We start from the raw sequence: 19,731 nt of genomic DNA on the forward strand, positions 1-19,731 counted from the left end.
ATATTGTACATAGAAAACCCTAAAGACTCCATCAAAAATCTACTAGACTTAATAAATGAATTTGGCAAAGTAGCAGGATACAAAATTAACGTCAAGAAATCGACGGCATTCTTGTACACCAATGATGAACTCACAGAAAGAGAAACTGAAAAAACAATCCCATTTATCATCGCTCCAAAAAAATTACGATACCTAGGAATAAACTTAACCAAAGAAGTAAAGGACCTATTTGCAGAAAACTACAGGTCATTGAAAAAAGAAATAGAGGAAGATATAAAAAAGTGGAAGCACATACCCTGTTCATGGATTGGAAGAATTAACATCATTAAAATGTCCATACTACCCAAAGCAATCTATAGATTCAATGCAATCCCCATCAAAATACCAACGACATATTTCATAGAACTAGAACAAATACTTCAAAAGTTCATATGGAACCAAAAAAGACCCCGAATAGCCACAGCAATCTTGAAAAAGAAGAACAAAGTAGGTGGGATCACAATACCAGATATCAGGTTATACTACAAAGCGACTGTAACCAAAACAGCCGGGTACTGGCACAAGAACAGGCATATAGACCAGTGGAACAGAACTGAAAACCCAGAAATGGACCCAAGGCAATACGCTCAATTAATATTTGACAAAGGTGGCAAGAGCATACAGTGGAGTAAAGACAGCCTCTTTAATAAATGGTGTTGGGAAAATTGGACAGCTACATGCAAAAAAATGAAACTAGACCATCAACTTACACCATACACCAAAATAAACTCAAAATGGATAAAAGACCTAAATGTGACCCGTGAATCCATAAAAATTCTAGAAGAAAATGTAGGCAACAAAATTTCAGACATCATACGGAGCAGAATTTTCACTGATACATCACCTAAGGCAACAGAAATAAAGGAGAAAATGAACACATGGGACTACATCAAACTCAAAAGCTTCTGCACAGCAAAAGAAACAATCATCAAAATGGAAAGGCAACCCACTGTATGGGAGAACATCATTGCCAATGATATATCAGATAAGGGGTTAATTTCCTATATATATAGAGTGCTCATACAACTCAACAAAAGGAAGACAAAGAACCCAATTAAAAAATGGGCAGAGGAGCTGAATAGACACCTCTCCAAACAGGACATACAAATGGCTAAGAGACATATGAAGAAATGCTCAACATCACTAATCATCAGAGAGATGCAAATTAAAACAACAATGAGGTATCACCTCACACCTGTCAGAATGGCCGCCATCAACAAATCATCAAACAACAAGTGTTGGCGAGAGTGTGGAGAAAAGGGGACTCTAATACACTGCTGGTGGGAATGCAGACTGGTGCAGCCGCTATGGAAAACAATATGGTGCTACCTCAAAAAATTAAAAATTGAACTTCCATTTGACCCAGTGATCCCACTGCTGGGAATATACCCTAAGAAGCCTGAAACACCAATCAGGAAGAATATATGTACCCCCATGTTCATAGCAGCACTATTTACAATAGCTAAAATCTGGAAACAGCCCAAGTGTCCACCAGTAGACGAATGGATAAAAAAGCTGTGGTACATATACACAATGGAGTACTATGCAGCAGTAAGAAAGAAAGATCTCTTATCCTTTGAGACGACATGGAGGGACCTGGAAAGTATTATCCTAAGTGAAAGAAGCCAAGCAGAAAAAGACAAATACCACATGATTTCACTTATATACGGAATATAATGAACATAACAGTCTGAGGAATACAGTAGACCCAGACACATGGAAGTAGGGCACAGACTGACATCCCTCAGAAGAGGGGATGGGGGTGGGGGGGGTGGGAAGAGATAAACCACAGAACTTATATGCATGTATGCATGACCAATGGACATGGACAACTAAGCCGGGGACAGGGTGGAGGGGGGGGGGGTGGGGGTGCCAATGGGGTAAAAAGGTAAAATGTCTGTAACAAAAAAATAAATAAAAATTCATAAAAAAAAACAAACAAAAAAAACTAACATCAAAATATAGATATCTCAATTTTAGCAGTAATTTGATAATAGATTCTCATTACTCCTGCATTAATAAAGGAAAGTATCTGAGTAAACTTTCGTTTAATCCTCATCCGAGGATATGTTTTTATTGACTTTAGAGAGAGAGGAAGGGAGAGAGAGAGAGAAAAATGTTGATGAGAGAGAACATCTATCGGTTGCCTCCCATAAGCACCCTGACTGAGGGATTGAACCTGCAGCCTAGGTATGTGCCCTGACCAGAAATCGAACCTGCCACCTTTCAGTGTACATGACAATGTTCCAACTGAGTCATGCTGGACAGGGCCTGAGTTAATTTTGCCTTTTATTTTAAGCATATTTTACTATAACCAACAAGTTTGAATAGGAATATTTTCAGAAGTTAGGTTCTACAGCTAAATCCTAATTAATTTTCAGAAGAAGTTATCTGTTTCCTTTTAAAAATTTCTATTAACAAATGCTTTTGAAATACTTTGGATATACTTTTTATTGTTGGTGTTAATCCTCACTCAAGGATATTTTTCCATTAATGTTTAGATAAAGTGGAAGGGAGAAAGGGGGGAGAGAGAGAGAAACATCCATGTGAAAGAGACACAGCAGTTGGGAGCCTCCAGCAGGACCCTGACTGGAGTGGGGGATCAAACCTGCAACCCAAATATGTGTACTTGACTGGGGATCAAACCCTCAACCGTTCGGTCTGGGGGCCGACACACTAACTGCTAAGCCAAACCGGCCAGGACTGAAATGGATATACTTTTAATTACCTACACAACAATAATAAAATCTATGAATTTTTAAATACCAGTAGCCAGGAAAACAGTTAAAAAGGCATCCTTATGACTTTAAAATGAAAAATTGATAGTACATTAAAGATTAAGTAAAATTTGGACAAAATAATCACAGAATTAAATTAGATAAAAATGATTCCAGATATTGCAGAAGCATGAGGGCACCACCAAGAAAGAACCATCAGGAATATAAACACCGCCTTACTTATTTGGCAGTGTGGACAATACAAACTCAGCCCAGAATAAGAAAGTAAGCAAGAAAAAGTCCTCTAGCAGCCAAAGATGGTTAAAATCAATGTGCTAAAAAGCATTCATACACTGTATTAATGGCTTATTCCTTCCCCTTCTGCACCAATACTAAAACCTTGGACTGCCCTATCCAGTCCCAGTCCATAGCTTATTAGAAGCACAAAGCTGAGGGGAGAAACTGAGGCACTTATAAAAATTATCACCACAACAGCAGCAGCAAGAAGTAACAATTAACAGAAAAAGAAAACAAAAAAACAAAAACAGCAGTCAAGAACTAAAAAAGATGTAAATATACCTACATATGCTAAGACTTTCTGAGGCATATTATATCACAATGTTATAATTTACGAATTATGATACTGAATTATATTCAAAACACTTATGAATAACATAGGAAATGAATGTAATATTTTAAGTTTCCCCAAAAAATACTTAAAATAGGGGGAAAAAAACTTTTGAGTTTTATAAAAGTTTACTTTTTAAGAGATCCATTTACATGAACCACTGCATTGTTCCTTGGAGAATTTTACCATTGTATTTACAGATGTTGATCATAAAATCAAGTGAAATCTGCTTAGCAGCCTTCCAGCAAAAGCCTGTGAGACTCAGCATGCGCCACCCAAGCTCTCAGACAGGAGATGCTCATCAAGATGCAACTGAACTCGAAGACAGACTAAACACTGAGAAGTGTATGCAGCCTACTTCAGCTGAAATGAATCCGGCGCTAGTCCTGTGCATGACACTAACTACACACAGGGCTTCACACATTTAGCCCAGGTGGCAATCTTGTGCATCAAGTATTACCCCATTTTATAGGGCTCTGAGTGATAAGCTACTAGCTCTAACTCATGACTAGTGGTGGAGTTACCACATTCTTTTAGGTCTGTGAGCTGCACACAAAATATATTATGCCATGACAAACTGCCAAAAATTTAATTGCATAATTCATTTTTATAAGATGAAACCAAGTAAAAATGTTTCTAACCTACTGAATCCCACTATCCAAAGCATATACTAGTGGCCACCTTCATTTCCCAAAGGGGATTCCTGGGAACGCTACACCCAGAGTGTAACAAGTGTTATGAGCTGTGTAGAAAGAGGGGAGTTGTATTAATATATCTGGGAAATGCTGGTTTCTTTGCTTACTATATTTCTCATCTTTAATATACTTAGTCTTTGGCACTGTGACTCCAAATTAGGAGGTGGCTGAGTATACGCTGGTCTAAGATGGCCTCAGTCAGGACAACAGAACGCTCTGCCGCCAGGTCTTTCCTTCCCCAGCAGGGTAGCCAGAGCTTGGCCAGACAGTGGTGCACGTTCCCAGACAGTGGAGCTGAACAAACCCTTATGCAGCCTCTGCTCAGAAAGGGCACACTGCCATTTGTCCACTTCTGTTGGCCAGCCTGGACTCACGGGGTGGGGAACAGACTCTGGCCCTTAATGGGAGTAGCTATAAGGTCACACTGCAAAGGACATGGATACAGGAAAGATGAGTCGTAGCCCTTTTTGCGATGAATCTGTCATATCACCTAATTTTCAAATTTCCCCAATTGTCCCCAAAACTCTCTTTATTGCTTTTTGGTTATTCCTTCCTTTCTTCCCTTCCTTCCTTTCTTTCTTCCCTTCCTTTCCTATTCTTCAGAGGAAGTAAGATCAAAGCTCACACACTATATGGTCTGTGTAATGTTGCCATGACTCCTTTGATTCAGAATAGACCCTTCCTTTCCTTTCTTTCATGATGTTGACACTTTATGACACTTGGTTACTCAAAGGAAAACTAAACTGATTAGATTGTAATGTCTCCAAATATTCAGTTCACAGTATATAAAATAAAACCCAAATATGAAATTATGTCTATTACTTACTGGTAAAATAATCTAATCATGGCTCACCATACACTGTGCATGTTCTGGATAGTAACATCTCTGAGGGGCCAAATTCAGATTTTCCTATATTCTGTAAGTGCATCTCCTATCTCAGCACACCCCTGCTGTTCCACCAGAGGAATGTGCACCGATACACAGATGTCAAACTCCTGTGTAAATCTTTCCCCGATTCTCCCAAGCTAACGGTGTTACCAACTTTCCTGTGCTTCCTGTACCTGTGCGCTATTGCTAACGAATGTTTTCACTAGTGAGTGTACAGCCTGACTTTCCCCAGACCATGGCAGCCTTCATAAAACTTGGTCTCACTTTGATTTAAAAAAAAAGTCTCTGGTTCTCAATACTGCCAGCTATTATAAGAGTCTAGCCCTCAAAGATCCCGTCAATGCTTGGTGAGTCATTTTTCACGTGCTTATAAATGGGTCTGGTGGCTTTTTTGTGACACCCACCTGTTCCTCTTTTACTCCCATCTAGATCCACCTTCTCAATTACCACTTTTTTTTTTAAGTACCATGGGTTCACCACGGCCCACCTATTCATTCATACTTCCTCTCTCACCTGACTTTCGAAGGAGACATTAATTTGTCATCTCTCCAGGTTGTTATTCTTATCTAACCTGGTCTCTTTTTTTCTACAGTATCTCACTGTGAAATATTCGTCTGTGCATTTAATTATTTTCCTGTTTTTCCTTCATTGTTAACTGCATGTGGAGGCAGAAACTCTCACAACAGACCAGAACAAATCCCTCTGAGACAAACTCCGGAGTGAGCCCGGAAAACGCGCCCAGTGTGTGATGGAAGCATCCGACCTGACACCAGTGCACGGACAGAGTGCATGCTGCGCTGGACCCTGCTTAGGACAAATGCTGTTCTCAGGAGGCAGATCACCTCAGTATCACCTGCGCTCTCTCTGTACTACTGCAGTTCAAATTGCAAAGGGGCTCCGTGTCAGATCACATAAATTCACAAGTACAATTGACGTCCTCTGGACAAATAAGCATTTTTACCTTCAGTACCATATGGTTTTCATTAAAATTTACTTGCAAGCATCATGCAGTAATCTCTGCTTCATTACCAATGTTTCATTCTAGTAAACCTGGGAAAACTAAAACGACTGCCATATTCCCCTCCTCCTCTTTTCATTTCATTCCTAAATTGGCCTGATCTCAGGCTTGTGTTTCATACGGAAACTCTTAAATAAAAAATTAAGGCATTAGCATGTCCAACCCACACTCAGAAGAAACATCTACAATTTACCTCGGCATCCACGAGGCCAGCACAAAACAGTGAGTGCCACCTTGGGCCCCAGTGGATGTGTTTCTCACACAGCCATCGGATTCTTCACTCCTACTGCACCTCAATTTATTCATAACGTGCTGCTCACGGAAGGGCAGTGCTGGCCTGGCCAGGGCTCTCCCTCTATCCCTACACTGACGATGGCCATAGCCTTCTGTTCTTTCTCTGTCCTTTCACTGTATCCTTTACACGTACTGCTACATGAAACTGCACTAATGACTAGTGTTATCTGTGCCTTGTCTGTCTCCCAGCACGTACCTCCAAGGCAGGTAAGGCAGGGGTTAGATCACAGTGCATCTGGTACACAATGAGAACACTCTGTCTGTGGACTGAACTAGGTATCTGGAATGACTTCCCACAGCTTAGCACATTTCTAATTATTGTCCTCAGAGTCAAAGGCCAAGAAAAAGTCAATCAAACAACCTGAATTTACTCAGTGGCATATTTCTCCAAAAGGTCGTAAAGGATATATATAACGGGGGCCCCTGGTTCAAGCTCACTGATCTTCACACAAAACTATGGACAAAGGAAGCCCATTTCTACAGCGCAGAAAGAAACTGGGGCGCATTCTCAAAGGGACAACAGACTAGTAAGTCCGTGATCTGGGCAAGGAACTAAAGAAGTGCTCTTTCAAGGAATAGGATAAACTACATTTTATACCCAGTAAAATGATGCCATGCTTTAGAACTTCACCCCAACTGTTGTTTAAAGGATTAACAAAGTTAAATAAGTCTCTTTGTACCCTATTCAAAACCAGTTAAATGCTTATTATGGATCATTGGCCTGGGATTATAACATTCAAAGTTTATCAAACTTACTTGACCGTGGAATGCCTTTCTTCAAACCACTAATTTACATATGCTGGAAATGAATTTGGGAAAAGCTGTAGAGCTCATAAAAGTTGTGTTACCAATTATGGGAGACCATACAGCCTGATCCTTAAATAGTTCTGAGAACAAGAAATTATTTTTCAATTGCTTTATTTAGCTTAAGTTTTTAACCAAAACAGCCTAGATCCTGTGTTTTTTTAATAGTATGTTTGCTCTCTTCCAACAGTAATATCAATGTGTTTATTTTCTTATGTTACTACACTGTATAAAGTCCTAAATAGTTGTGGGCATCCCTGCCTTGTTTCCTATTTAAATGCAAGTAGCTTCAGAACTCCAGTACATAATACAATATTTTAAATTCTGGTAGTTTTAATCAGGGTTCAGTAATTTCTTCCTATTTCTATTTTACTTTGAACTGTTGCTGGGAAAGACTACTAAATTTTATCAAATGTCAATTGTATCATATTATCAAATCATCTGATTTTTCACCTTTCATTTGTTAAACAACAAATCATATAATTTCCTCATTGTAAAATATCGTAGAGTTCCAAGAATAATCTTTACTTGGTCATGGGATTCTATTAATTTAGATTAACTGCTAAATTTGAGTTCCTAATGCTAAAGTTAGGAATATCACTTTAAACACACATAATTTAAGTATTTGGAATGAGAATAAGACAAAGATAAAAAGAAATAATAATAGATACAGCAGTCCTCAAATAACATCATTTTGTTCAAAGCTGTTTTGTTATAACATTAATGAGGGGAAACTTATTTCCTGCTGGAACCACGGTCTGTGTGGAGTTGGTGTCGTCTCCCCACACCTGAATGTGCTTTTTCCAGGGCTCCGGCTTCCGCCCACACCCCGAACACCTGCAGGTGAGGTACAGTGACGTGGAACTGTCCCCGTCTCAGTAGGTGGGCGGTGTGAGTGTGCCCTGTGACGGAAGGGAGTCCTGTCCAGGGCGGGTCCTGCCTTGCGCCCTTGGCTGCCAATTGGCTCCAGCCACTTGTGACCTTGAACTGAAATAAGCAGACTGGGGAAGAATTCTTAATTGTTTTTATTAATCCTTCTCAAATCTATGTAGAGCTCACATTTACTTCAATATTTAATATTAGAAATGGTCTTGGGTCTTTATGTAGAAGTTTGGTGACGTTTTTGTGACCATAAATACAGCGTAGGAACCAAAATCTTATTTATATCAATTAAGCCATGATAAAATTGGTTCCGTTATATTTCATTTCACTTAAAGTCGCAATTTCCAAAACACCTATCAATGACATTAAACGACAACTTACTGTAGTTCTGTTTACCAGAAATTTTAATCATAAATATTATCCTTTTTCAGTATATTCTATATAGATTCCCAAATTTTAGTTACGTTTAGATCGGTAATTTTTAAATTGTGCTATGGAAGCAAAATTATATCTTTTGTCTGTCATAGTAAAGATTAATTCCAAAAACCATAAAATGTCCAAGAATGTGAACACTAATTTTGAAAGGTAATGAGGTAAATTTTAAATATCAGTGAACAAAAAGCTAAAAGACAAAATAACCTAAGTACAAAAATGTTCTTTTTTATCTAAAATATAATAGTATTTCACATAAGTAACACCATCTATGCTTTTTAATTTATAGAATTTTTTGTTGTAACAAATACTCCGTAATATTACAACTAGCACATTCTTGTGAACTATTCTTAATATTAAAAATAAATCATACAATATGACAATACAGGGAAAAGCTGCCCAAATACTCCCTGTAATATTCTTGAGTCCTAAGCCAACAGATATAATGGAAAAAAATCTTAATAACCAATTCATCTTTTTTTTTCAGTTATTACTGCCAAAAAATAATCATTTGTACAATAAATTTTTATTAGCTATTAGACGCAGATGGAAATCAGTCTTTACTATAAAAAGCAACAAATTATTAGTCACAATTACAAAGTCATTTGCGTCCACTTAATAACATCAATCTTATCCGCTGTGCTCCCTAATAAACTCTACTAGAAGTTATACTAACTCTCATTTGCATAGTTTCCATATTTATTTAAACAAACCCTACACTACCAACTGAAGTCAAAGTAAAGAGCAAGTATATATAAACATCGGGATTCCTAATACTCTATGTCCTACTTTACTGGCAAGATTGTTACAATACAAATGTTAAAGAAAATGTTAAAACATATGAACATATTAGACAAATTATCAACAATACTCACGCATCATTTGAGCAAGTCATAAATTCTCCCTTTATTTTGGGATGCCATGAGCCAGTATGAAGCATTGCTGTGTGACCCTTAAAAATAAATAAAGGAAAAAAGATGTTTAACAAATGTAAAAAAATAACCGAACCAAAAACTAATATATACTTAAAACTTTTTAGTCCACTCAAAAGCACACTATTTTAACAAACTGATAATATTTTATCTCAGTTTTATTTTATAATATGCTTTATTTCACTTTGTTTATTTTCACTTTGTGTAATCCACTGTGTAACACCCCACCACCACCACCACCACCGAACCTCAGCTGCCCAGAAATTAGCACAGTGCTTACATGTAACAAGTGCTGACAACGACAGCCTCTCTTTAAGAAAGAAAGGGAAATAGGCCCTCCTTTAAAGATTCTTCTCTCGATGCAAAAGAAGTAAGAAGAATAGAAAGTATTTACAAATAATAAAGGCAAAAGCAAGCGGTTGGGGGTAAAAAAAAAAATCCATGCTTCTTGAAAACGTGTCAACAATCTTGATTCTAGAATATATATGGAAGAATAAACATGCGAGGAAGGAAAAACATCTTTAGAATTATTTAGAGATCGCCTTACTAAGTATGGAGCATAATATAAAAACATTTTAATTAAAACAACGTGATGTTGGTAGAAGACTGACGTGTACACCATATCAACCACAGAGTACCTATCACACATAAACACACATACACACACACTTCCCTCCTAGGCAATATCAGCTAGAGTGATCTCATATAATAAGTAAGTCAGGTTCAGATAGGGAAGAAAAGAGCCTAATATTTTTTAGTGTAATAATGGTTAAGGTCTCTTATTCTGAAAGGGTAAAAAATAAAGCTATACTACAAGGAAAATGTGCACATTTAAATGACTTAGCAGGAAAATAACTGTGGTTCTATGGAAATACTAAACTGGAACTACAGTACCCACATGTGGGCCTGGAGACCATCTCTAGTGCAAGTTGCCTGCAATGCCTCAAGTAGCAGCTGGCCAACTCCTGACATTCTATTCGAGTCTACAGGATACAAACGGGGAGCAGAGATACGAAACCTCTTCTGAGTAGAGATAAATGGGTCATATTTACTTAGAGAGGGCCAGGTAAGATTTATTTGAGTAAGTGGCATGCAAACTGAGACTGAAGAAATGAGAAGCCAGCCATACAAAAGAAAGAAAAGAGCTTTCCAGCAGATGGAAAGCATGTGAGAAGGTCCTGATGTAGGGAAAGAGCTGGGTGTACTGGAGGAAATTTAAGAAGGCCAGTGGGTTAGTGCATGTTGTGGAGAGGGGGCAACAAATACGTGGATCTGTAAAGAAACAGGATCCAGAACATATAAGTTGTTATAGTCTGCGTGAAGAGTTGGAAAGCCAGTAGGGGATAGTAAGTTCAAGAGTGGCACTTTCAGAAGTATCTCTTTTTTTTTTTTATTTATTATTTATTTATTTATTTATTTATTTATTTATTTCCTCACCCAAGGACATTTTTCCATTTTTTGTTCAGATAGAGTGGGAGGGAAAGAGAGAGAGAGAGAGAAACATCGACATGAAAAGGACACATCGAGTGGTTGCTACCCGCACGACCCAACCAGGGTCAGGGACAAACTGCAACCGAGGTACGTGCCCTTAGCAGGAACCGAAACCGGGTCTCTCGGGACCGCAGGCTGACACTCTAACCGCTGAACCGAACCGGCCAGGGCATGAAGTATCTTTTTAAAGGACTCGATTGATTGCTATGTGGAGCACATGAGGCAAGAGTGTGGGTAGAGACTAGTAACTGATCTGTCACAGGACATAACTGATGTAGAGGCAAGAGAGAATGTTGGCTCATGTAAGAGCAGTAGTGGTGAAAAGGATAAAAGTGACAGGACTTTTGCCCTGACCGGTTTGGCTCAGTGATTGGAGTGTTGGACTGTGGACCAGAGAGTCCTGGGTTCAGTTCCCGCTAGGGGCATGTACCAAAAAAAAAAAGGTGACAGGACTTTTTGGATCAAACTGACAGGACTATCTAGTGGGCTGAATCTGGGTGGGTTCAGAAAGGGTTTGAGGGTTATCATTATTGGCATATTTAAGGATGACTTCCACGTTTATAGCTTTAGCAACTAGAAAAGAAGTTGATACCAATAAAGTGGGCAGTAATAATCAAGATTTCCCTACTGGACTTATATATTTCAAATGCCTATGATATGCAAGCGGAAATGTCAAGTTGATAGTTGAATATACAAGTCTTGACCTCAGGAGAGGAAAATGGAATCTCATAGACAGAATGGTGGCCCCCGCCAAAGATATGTCCACATCCTCATCACCAGAACCTGTGAATGTGACCTTATTTGGAGAAAGAGTATTTGCAGATATAATTTAGAATCTCAATCACTCGGCATTATCCAAGAGCCCTAAATCCAATGACAAGTATGCTTATAAGAGCTAGAAAAGAAGAAAACACAAAGAGTATAAGGCTCTGTGAAGAGGGGACAGAGGCTGGAGTTATGCAGCCGCAAGCCAAGGAATGCCTGGAGGCCCCAGAACTGAGAGGAAAGGAAGGACTCCCCTAGAGCAGGGGAGGAAACATGGCTGGGCCAACACTCTGATTTTGGACTTCTGACCTCCAGAATTGTGAAAGAATAATTTTGTTGTTGTAGGCCACCAAATGCATGATACTTCTTTTTATTATTATTATTATTTTTTTTTTATCCTCACCCGAGGATATTTTTTCCATTTTTTGTACCGATAGAGTGGGAGGGAGAGAGAGGAAGGGAGAGAAAGTGAGAAACATCGACGTGAAAGGGACACATCGAGTGGCTGCCACCCGCACGACCAACCAGGGCTGGGGACAAACTGCAACCGAAGTACGTGCCCTTAGCGGGAACCGAACCCGGGTCTCTCAGGACCGCAGGCCGACACTCTAACCGCTGAGCCAAACTGGCCAGGGCGCATGATACTTCTTTACAGTAGTCCTAGGAAACCAATACGTACTCAGTTCAAGACCAAAAAAAGCTGTAAAGAAATATTGAATTTTAGCTAATACATTTGTTTCATTTTTGCAGGGGTATGCATTAACAATTCTGAAACTGCTTTTAGTATAATGAATAATTAAGCAAAAGAGAAAATATGTTGAAAATAAAGGGAGTCAAGTTTCTTACTGTTGGAAAAAAGAGTTACAAAAGTGAAAAGAGGGCACTCCCTGACTTCAAATTATACTGCAGAGCAACAATAATCAAAACACCATGGTATTGGTTTAAAAAAAAAAAACAGACACACAGACCAATGGAACAGAACTGAGCCTAGAAATAAACCCATGTGTATATGGGCAAATATTTCAACAAAAGAGCCAAAAGCATACAAGGGAGGAAAAAAAAAAAAAAAAACCTTTTCAATAAATGGTGCTGAGAAAATTGGAAAATCACATGCAAAAGAATAAAAGTAGATTATTGTTTGCTCCTATATACAAAATAACTCAAAATGAATCAAAGGCCGAAATATAAGACCTGAAACAATAAATTACATATAAGAAAACATAGGTACAAAACTTATGGACCTTGGTCTTAGAGAACATATAATGAATTTGACACCAAAGGCAAGGGAAGAAAAGGCAAAAATAAATGAATGAAACTATATCAAACTTAAAAAGCAAAAGAAACCACCAACAAAACAAAAAGGCAACCAAGTTAATGGGAGAAGATATTTTCAAACAACAGCTCTGGCAAGGGGTTAAATCCAAAATATATAAAGAACTTATAAAACTTAACAACAAACAAACGATCCAATTGAAAAATGGGGCCCCAGTCAGTTTGGTTCAGCTGTAAGAGCATCAGCCTGTGGACCAAAGGGTCTCAGGTTCAATTCCCAGTCAAGGGCAAATACCTGGGTTGCAGGTTCGATCCCCAGCCCAGGTCAGAGTCGTGCAGGAGACAACCAGTTAATGTGTCTCTTTAACATTGATGTTTCTCTCTCTCTTTCTCCCTCCCTTCCTTCTACTCTATCTAAAAATCAATGCAAAAATATCTTCAGGTAAAGATTAACAAACAAACAAACAAAAAAGGGGGCAGAAGGCCCTGGCTGGTGTGGCTGAGTTGGTTGAGCATTATCCTCTACACGAAAAGGTCACAGCTTCAATTCACAGTCAGGGCACTTGCCCAGGTTTCAGATTTGATGCCCAGGGTCAGGGCACGTATGGGCAAAGAAACAATCGATGTTTCTCTCTTACATTAATGTTTCTCTCTCTCTCTCTCTCTCTCTCTCTCTCTCTCTCTTCCCCTTCTTCTCTAAAATCAATAAATGTATTTTTTTTTAATTTTTTCTTTATTGATTTTAAAGAGGAAGACAGAGGGAGAGAGAGATAGAAACATCGATGAGAGAGCCCTGGTCGGTTTGGCTAAGTGGTTAGAGCATCAGCCTGTGGACCAATGAGTCGCGGGTTGGATTCCGGTCAAGGGCACGTACCTCGGTTGCAGTTCACCCCCAGCCCTGGTCAGGTTGTGCAGGAGGCAACCAGTCAATGTGTCTCTCTCTCCCACTCTACTTGATGATAAATGAAAAATATCCTCACATGAGGATTAAAAAAAAAGAGACATTGACAAGAAAGAACATCAATTGGCCGCCTCCTACATGCCCCAAACTGGGGATTTGGCCCACAACCTGGGCATGTGCCCTGACTGGGAATCAAACCAGCGACTTCTTGGTGCATAGGCTGACAATCAACCACTGAGCCACACCGGCCAGGCTAAACACATTTCTTTTAAAAAGAGAGAAAGAAAAATGGGTAGAAGACCTGAACAGACACCTCTCCCAAGAAGACATACAAATGGCCAACAGATATATCAAAAGATGCTCAACTTCACGAGCTATTAGGGAAATACAAACCAAAATTACGATGAGCTACCACCTCACGTCTGTTAGAATGGCTATTATCAACAAGACAGGTAATAACTAGTGTTGGAGAGATTGTGGAGAAAAAGGAACCCTCATCCACTGCTGGTAGGAATGTAAACTGGTACAGCCACTATGGAAAACTGTATGGTAGCTTCTCAAAAAATTAATAATGGAGTTATCATATGACTCAGCAACCTCTCTTCTGGGTATCTGCATGAAAATTTGAAAACATTTATCCATAAAGATATTTGCACCCATATGTTCATTGTAACATCATTCACAGTGGCCAAGACATGAAAACAACCAAAGTGTCCTTCCATAGATAATTGGATAAAGAACATGTGGTACATATATACAATGGAATACTACTCAGCCATAAGAAAAGACCAAATACTGCCATTTGCAACAACATGGATGGTTCATGAGAATATCATGTTAGGCGAAATAAAGCAGACAGAAAAAGTTAAGAACCGTATGATTTCACTCATATGTGGGATAAAAATCTGAAAGCAACAAATGAACAATTAAGAAAACCAAATAACAACACAAAAAACTCATAGACACAGACAACAGCATGGAGGTTATCAGAGGGAAGCGGAGTGAGGGTTAGTAAAGGATAAAGGGTCAAATACATGGTGACAGAAGATTTCACTTTGGGTGGTGGGCACACAATGCACTATACAGATGATGTATCATAGAATTATACACTTAAAACCTATACAATTTTACCATCCAATGTAACCCCAACAAATTTATTTTAAAAAATAAAATTTTCAAGAAGTGAAAAGAAAGAACTCTGTGGTGTTTGGCTGAAACTGGGTATATCGATATGAACTCATGATTTTTAATAGGTCAATATAAATACAGGTGTATATGTACGAGTGTATGTTCTTCTCTAGTTTTGTATATGCTGGAAGGTAGAGAAGCAACAACACCCAGCAAACCTAGCACAGAGATCCAGGTTTGTAAACATCATTCTCCACTAAAAGGAACCAGGGCTCCTTGATTGGAGTAATGTTAGCAATAGGTGAATATGAAAAAGGGGTATAAAGTTTCTGTAGTCTTGCTGGCAGGTTCAAAAAAGGCACCCACTTCCTTTCCCTCAGCTGGACCTGGGGCTGAAGACCAGCGAGGAGAAAATGTATCCCAAATAAAACCTCCAAAACCACCAATCAGATCAGGTGCAAAAACAAAAAAAAGCGGTCCGGTATTCTTACAACTTTTCTATAAATTTGAAATTATATCAAAATAAATACTTAAAAATTTTTTCTGACTGTTTTTGTTGCAAAGACAAAAGAGGAATTAAAAGGGCCAGCTGAGCCCTGGACGGTTTGGCTCAGCGGTTAGAGTCTCAGCCTGCAGTCCCGAGAGACCCGGGTTTGGTTCCCATCCTCCCACTCTACCACTCTACCTGAATAAAAAATGGAAAAAAGTCCTCGGGTGAGGATTAAAAAAAAAAAAAAAAAAAAAAGGCTGGCTGATATACAAAAACAAATTCGACAATCTAAACAAAATGGACAAATTTCTAGTCTCCCAAAACTTAACCAGGAAGAGACAGAAAACTTGAGCACACCAATAACAACAAAAGAAATTGAAGATGTAATCAAGACTCTCCCAGCAAACAAAAGCCCAGGCCCAGATGGCTTAATGGGGGAATTTTACCGAACACTCAAAGAAAAACTAACACTCATTCTCCTCAAACTATTTCAAAAAATTCAAGAAGAAGGAAGACTTCCAAACTCGTTTTATGAAGCCAGCATAATTCTAATTCCAAAACCAGAAAAAGACACTATAAAGAAAGAAAACTACAGACCAATACCCCTGATGAACACAGATGCCAAAATCCTGAACAAAATACTAGCAAATCGAATCCAGCAATACATCAAATAAATTATTCACCATGATCAAGTGGGATTCATCCCACGGATGCAAGGCTGGTACAATATTCGCAAATCAATAAATGTGACACATCACATAAACAAAATGAAAGATAAAAATCATATGATCGCCCTGGCCGGTTTGGCTCAGCGGTTAGAACGTTGGCCTGCAGTCCAGAGAGACCCGGGTTCGGGTCCCGCTAAGGGCACGTACCTTGGTTGCAATTTGTCCCCAGCCCTGGTTAGGTCGTGCGGGTGGCAACCACTCGATGTGTCTCTCTCTCACGTCGATGTTTCTCTCTCTCCCTCCCACACTATCTGAACAAAAAATGGAAAAATGTCCTCGGGTAAGGATAAAAAAAGAAAATCATCTGATCATATCAATAGACACTGAAAAAACATTCGACCAAATCCAGCACCCATTTCTGATAAAAACGCTCAGCAATGTGGGAATAGAGGGATCATATCTCAACATAATAAAGGCCATATATGAAAGACCTACAGCCAACATCACACTCAATGGGTAAAAATTAAAAGCATTTCCCTTAAGAACAGGAACAACACAAGGATGCCCACTTTTGCCACTCTTATTAAACATAGTACTTTCTAGTCTTAGCGACAGTAACCAGACAGGAAGAAAAAAATAAAAGGAATCCAAACTGGAAAGGAGGAAGTGAAACTGTCATTATTCACAGATGACATGATACTATACGTAGAAAACCCCAAAGACTCCATAAAAAATTTACTAGACTTAATAAATGAATTTGGCAAAGTAGCAGGATACAAAATTAATGTCAAGAAATCGATGGCATTCTTATACACAAATGATGAACTCACAGAAAGAGAAATTGAAAAAACAATCCCATTTACCATCACGGCAAGAAAATTAAGATACCTGGGAATAAACTTAAATAAATAAAGGACCATTTCGCAGAGAACTGCAGGTCATTGAAAAAAGAAATAGAGGAAGATATAAAAAAGTGGAAGCACATACCTTGTTCATGGATTGGAAGAATTAACATCATTAAAATGTCCATATTACCCAAAGCAATCTATAGATTCAATGCAATCCCCATCAAAATACCCAGCGACATACTTCACAGAATTAGAACAAATACTTCAAAAGTTCATATGGAACCAAAAAAGACCTTGAATAGCCACAGCAATCTTGAAAAAGAAGAACAAAGTTGGAAGGATCACATTACCAGATTTCAGGTTACACTTCAAAGCCACCGTAATCAAAACAGCCTGGTACTGGCACGAGAACAGGCACATATACCAGTGGAACAGAACAGAGAACCCAGGAATAGACCCAAGACAATATGCTCAATTAATATTTGATAAAGGTGGCAAGAGCATACAGTGGAATAAAGACAGCCTCTTTAATAAATGGTGTTGGGAATTTTGAACAGCTACATGCAAAAAAATTGAAACTAGACCATCAACTTACACCAAACACAAAAATAAACTCAAATGGATGAAAGACTTAAATGTGACCCATGAATCCATAAAAATCCTAGAAGAAAATGTAGGCAACAAAATTTCAGACATCATACACAGCAGAATTTTCACTGATACAACACCTAAGGCAACAGAAACAAAGGAAAAAATGAACACATGGGACTACATCAAACTCAAAAGCTTCTGCACAACAAAAGAAACAACCATCAAATGGAAAGGGAGTCCACTATATGGAAGAGCATAATTGCCAATGATACATCAGATAAGGGGTTAATTTTCAAAATATAAAGAGTGCTCATACAACTCAACAAAAGAAAGACAAAGAACCCAATTGAAAAATGAGCAGAGGACCTCAATAAACACCTCTACAAACAGGACATACAAAGGGACAAGAGACATATGAAAAAATGCTCAACATCTCTAATCATCAGAGAGATGCAAATTTAAACTACTATGAGGTATTACCTCACACCTGCCAGAATGGCTGCCATCAACAACTCATCAAACAAGTGCTGGTGAGGGTGTGGAGAAAAGGGGACTCTAGTACACTGCTGGTGGGAATGCAGACTGGTGCAGCCACTGTGGAAAACAATATGGTGTTACCTCAAAAAATTAAAAATTAAACTGCCATTTGACCCAATGATCCCACCTCTAGGAATATACCCTAAGAAGCCTGAAACACCAATCAGAAAGAATATATGTACCCCCATGTTTGTAGCAGTGCTTTTTACAATAACTAAGATCTGGAAACAGCCCAAATGTCCATCAGTAGATGAATGGATAAAAAAGCTGTGGTACATATACACAATGGAGTACTATGCAGCTGTAAGAAAGAAAGATCTTTTATCCTTTGAGATGACATGGAGGGACCTGGAAAGTATTATCCTAAGTGAAACAAACCAAACAGAGAAAGACAAGTATCATATAATCTCACATATTTGTGGAATTTAATGAACATAACAGTCTGAGGAATGGAGTAGTCCCAGAGATGTGGAAGTAGGGTACAGACTGACAATCCCCAGAAGATGGGGTGGTGGGGGAGAGATAAACCACAGAACTTATATGCATGTATGCATGAACAATGGACATGGACAACAAAACTGGGGACAGGGCGGGGAGGGTGGGGGAGGGGGAATCAGTAGGGGAAAAAGGAGAAACATCTGTAACAAAAATAAATTAATTAATAATAAAAAAAAAAGTTGAGTAAGAAAAAATAAATAAATAAAAATAAAAGGGCCAGCTGAGCCTTGGCTGGTTTGGCTTAGCAGTTAGAGCGTTGGCCTGTGGACAGAAGAGTCCTGGGTTCGATTCCAGTCGAGGGCACATACCTCGGTTGCGGTTCCTCCCTAGTCCTGGTCTGGGTTGTGCAGGAAGCAACCAGTTGATGTGTCTCTCTCTCTTGTCCCTCTCCCTTCTTCTCTCTCCCTCCCTCCCATTCTATCTGAAGAGAAACAGAAAAATATCCTCGGGTGAGAATTAAAAAATAATTAATTAATTAAAAAGGGCCAGCTGAGAAGATAGTGATGTGGTTTGTGTGGAAACTGACAGTAGCTCGGATTAAGGAGTAGCAGTAATGTGTTCAGACGTGAGAAGACTGGGATATGTTTTAAAGAGAGGTAACGGGATCCCCTAAAGAACTGGATCTGGGTTGTAATCACAGCTGAGGCCAAGGTTTGTGAACTGAGCAATTCTGTAAATGAGATGACTATACAAATGCATGTCATTCTTTCTGACCATGGGGAACATGAACCCCCTTCTTTGTTTAGGGAACTGCACCAAAAATGACTCTTGGTAGAAGACAGAGACTCCTCACTAGAGAAGCAAAAAAGTCAGTTGCTAACTTTGCCAGCCTCCCTTACAGCTATGACAATTCAGCCCTAGCCATCAGGTTCACTTGACCTCTTACTCAAGGACAAGACTTCTCTCTTTCCGTCGTAGTCCGTTCAGGCTGCTATCACAAAAATACTATACACTGAGTGGCTTACAAACAACATTTATTTCTCAGAGTTCTGGGGGCTGGGAAGTTCACGATCAAGGTGCTGGCTAATTTACTGTCTGAGCTTCCTACTCACAGAGGCATCTTTCTTCTGTAACCTCACATGATGAAGGGTCAGGCCACTCTCTTCAGTCTCTTGATCGGGGCACTAATCCCATTCATAAGGGCTCTGCCTTCATGACCTAATCACCTCCCAAAGATCTCACCTCCTAATAATATCACCTTGGGAGTTAGGT

At 39.0% G+C, this 19,731-nt stretch overlaps 1 protein-coding gene across 3 annotated transcripts in view; it reads right to left on the reverse strand.

The window, feature by feature from the left end:
- The window catches only part of WDR70 (WD repeat domain 70), a 298,472-nt gene that overhangs the window by 166,429 nt on the left and 112,312 nt on the right, over positions 1 to 19,731 (reverse strand). For all 3 annotated transcript variants that reach the window (XM_036280095.1, XM_036280098.1, XM_036280096.1), the window contains exon 9: positions 9,274 to 9,350. In XM_036280095.1, coding sequence (XP_036135988.1) covers positions 9,274 to 9,350 — 77 coding nt within the window. The remainder of the gene's footprint in view (positions 1 to 9,273; positions 9,351 to 19,731) is intronic.

Source organism: Molossus molossus, unplaced genomic scaffold (genome assembly GCF_014108415.1).
Source record: "Molossus molossus isolate mMolMol1 unplaced genomic scaffold, mMolMol1.p scaffold_m16_p_3, whole genome shotgun sequence".
NCBI classification, from domain to species: Eukaryota; Metazoa; Chordata; class Mammalia; order Chiroptera; family Molossidae; genus Molossus; species Molossus molossus.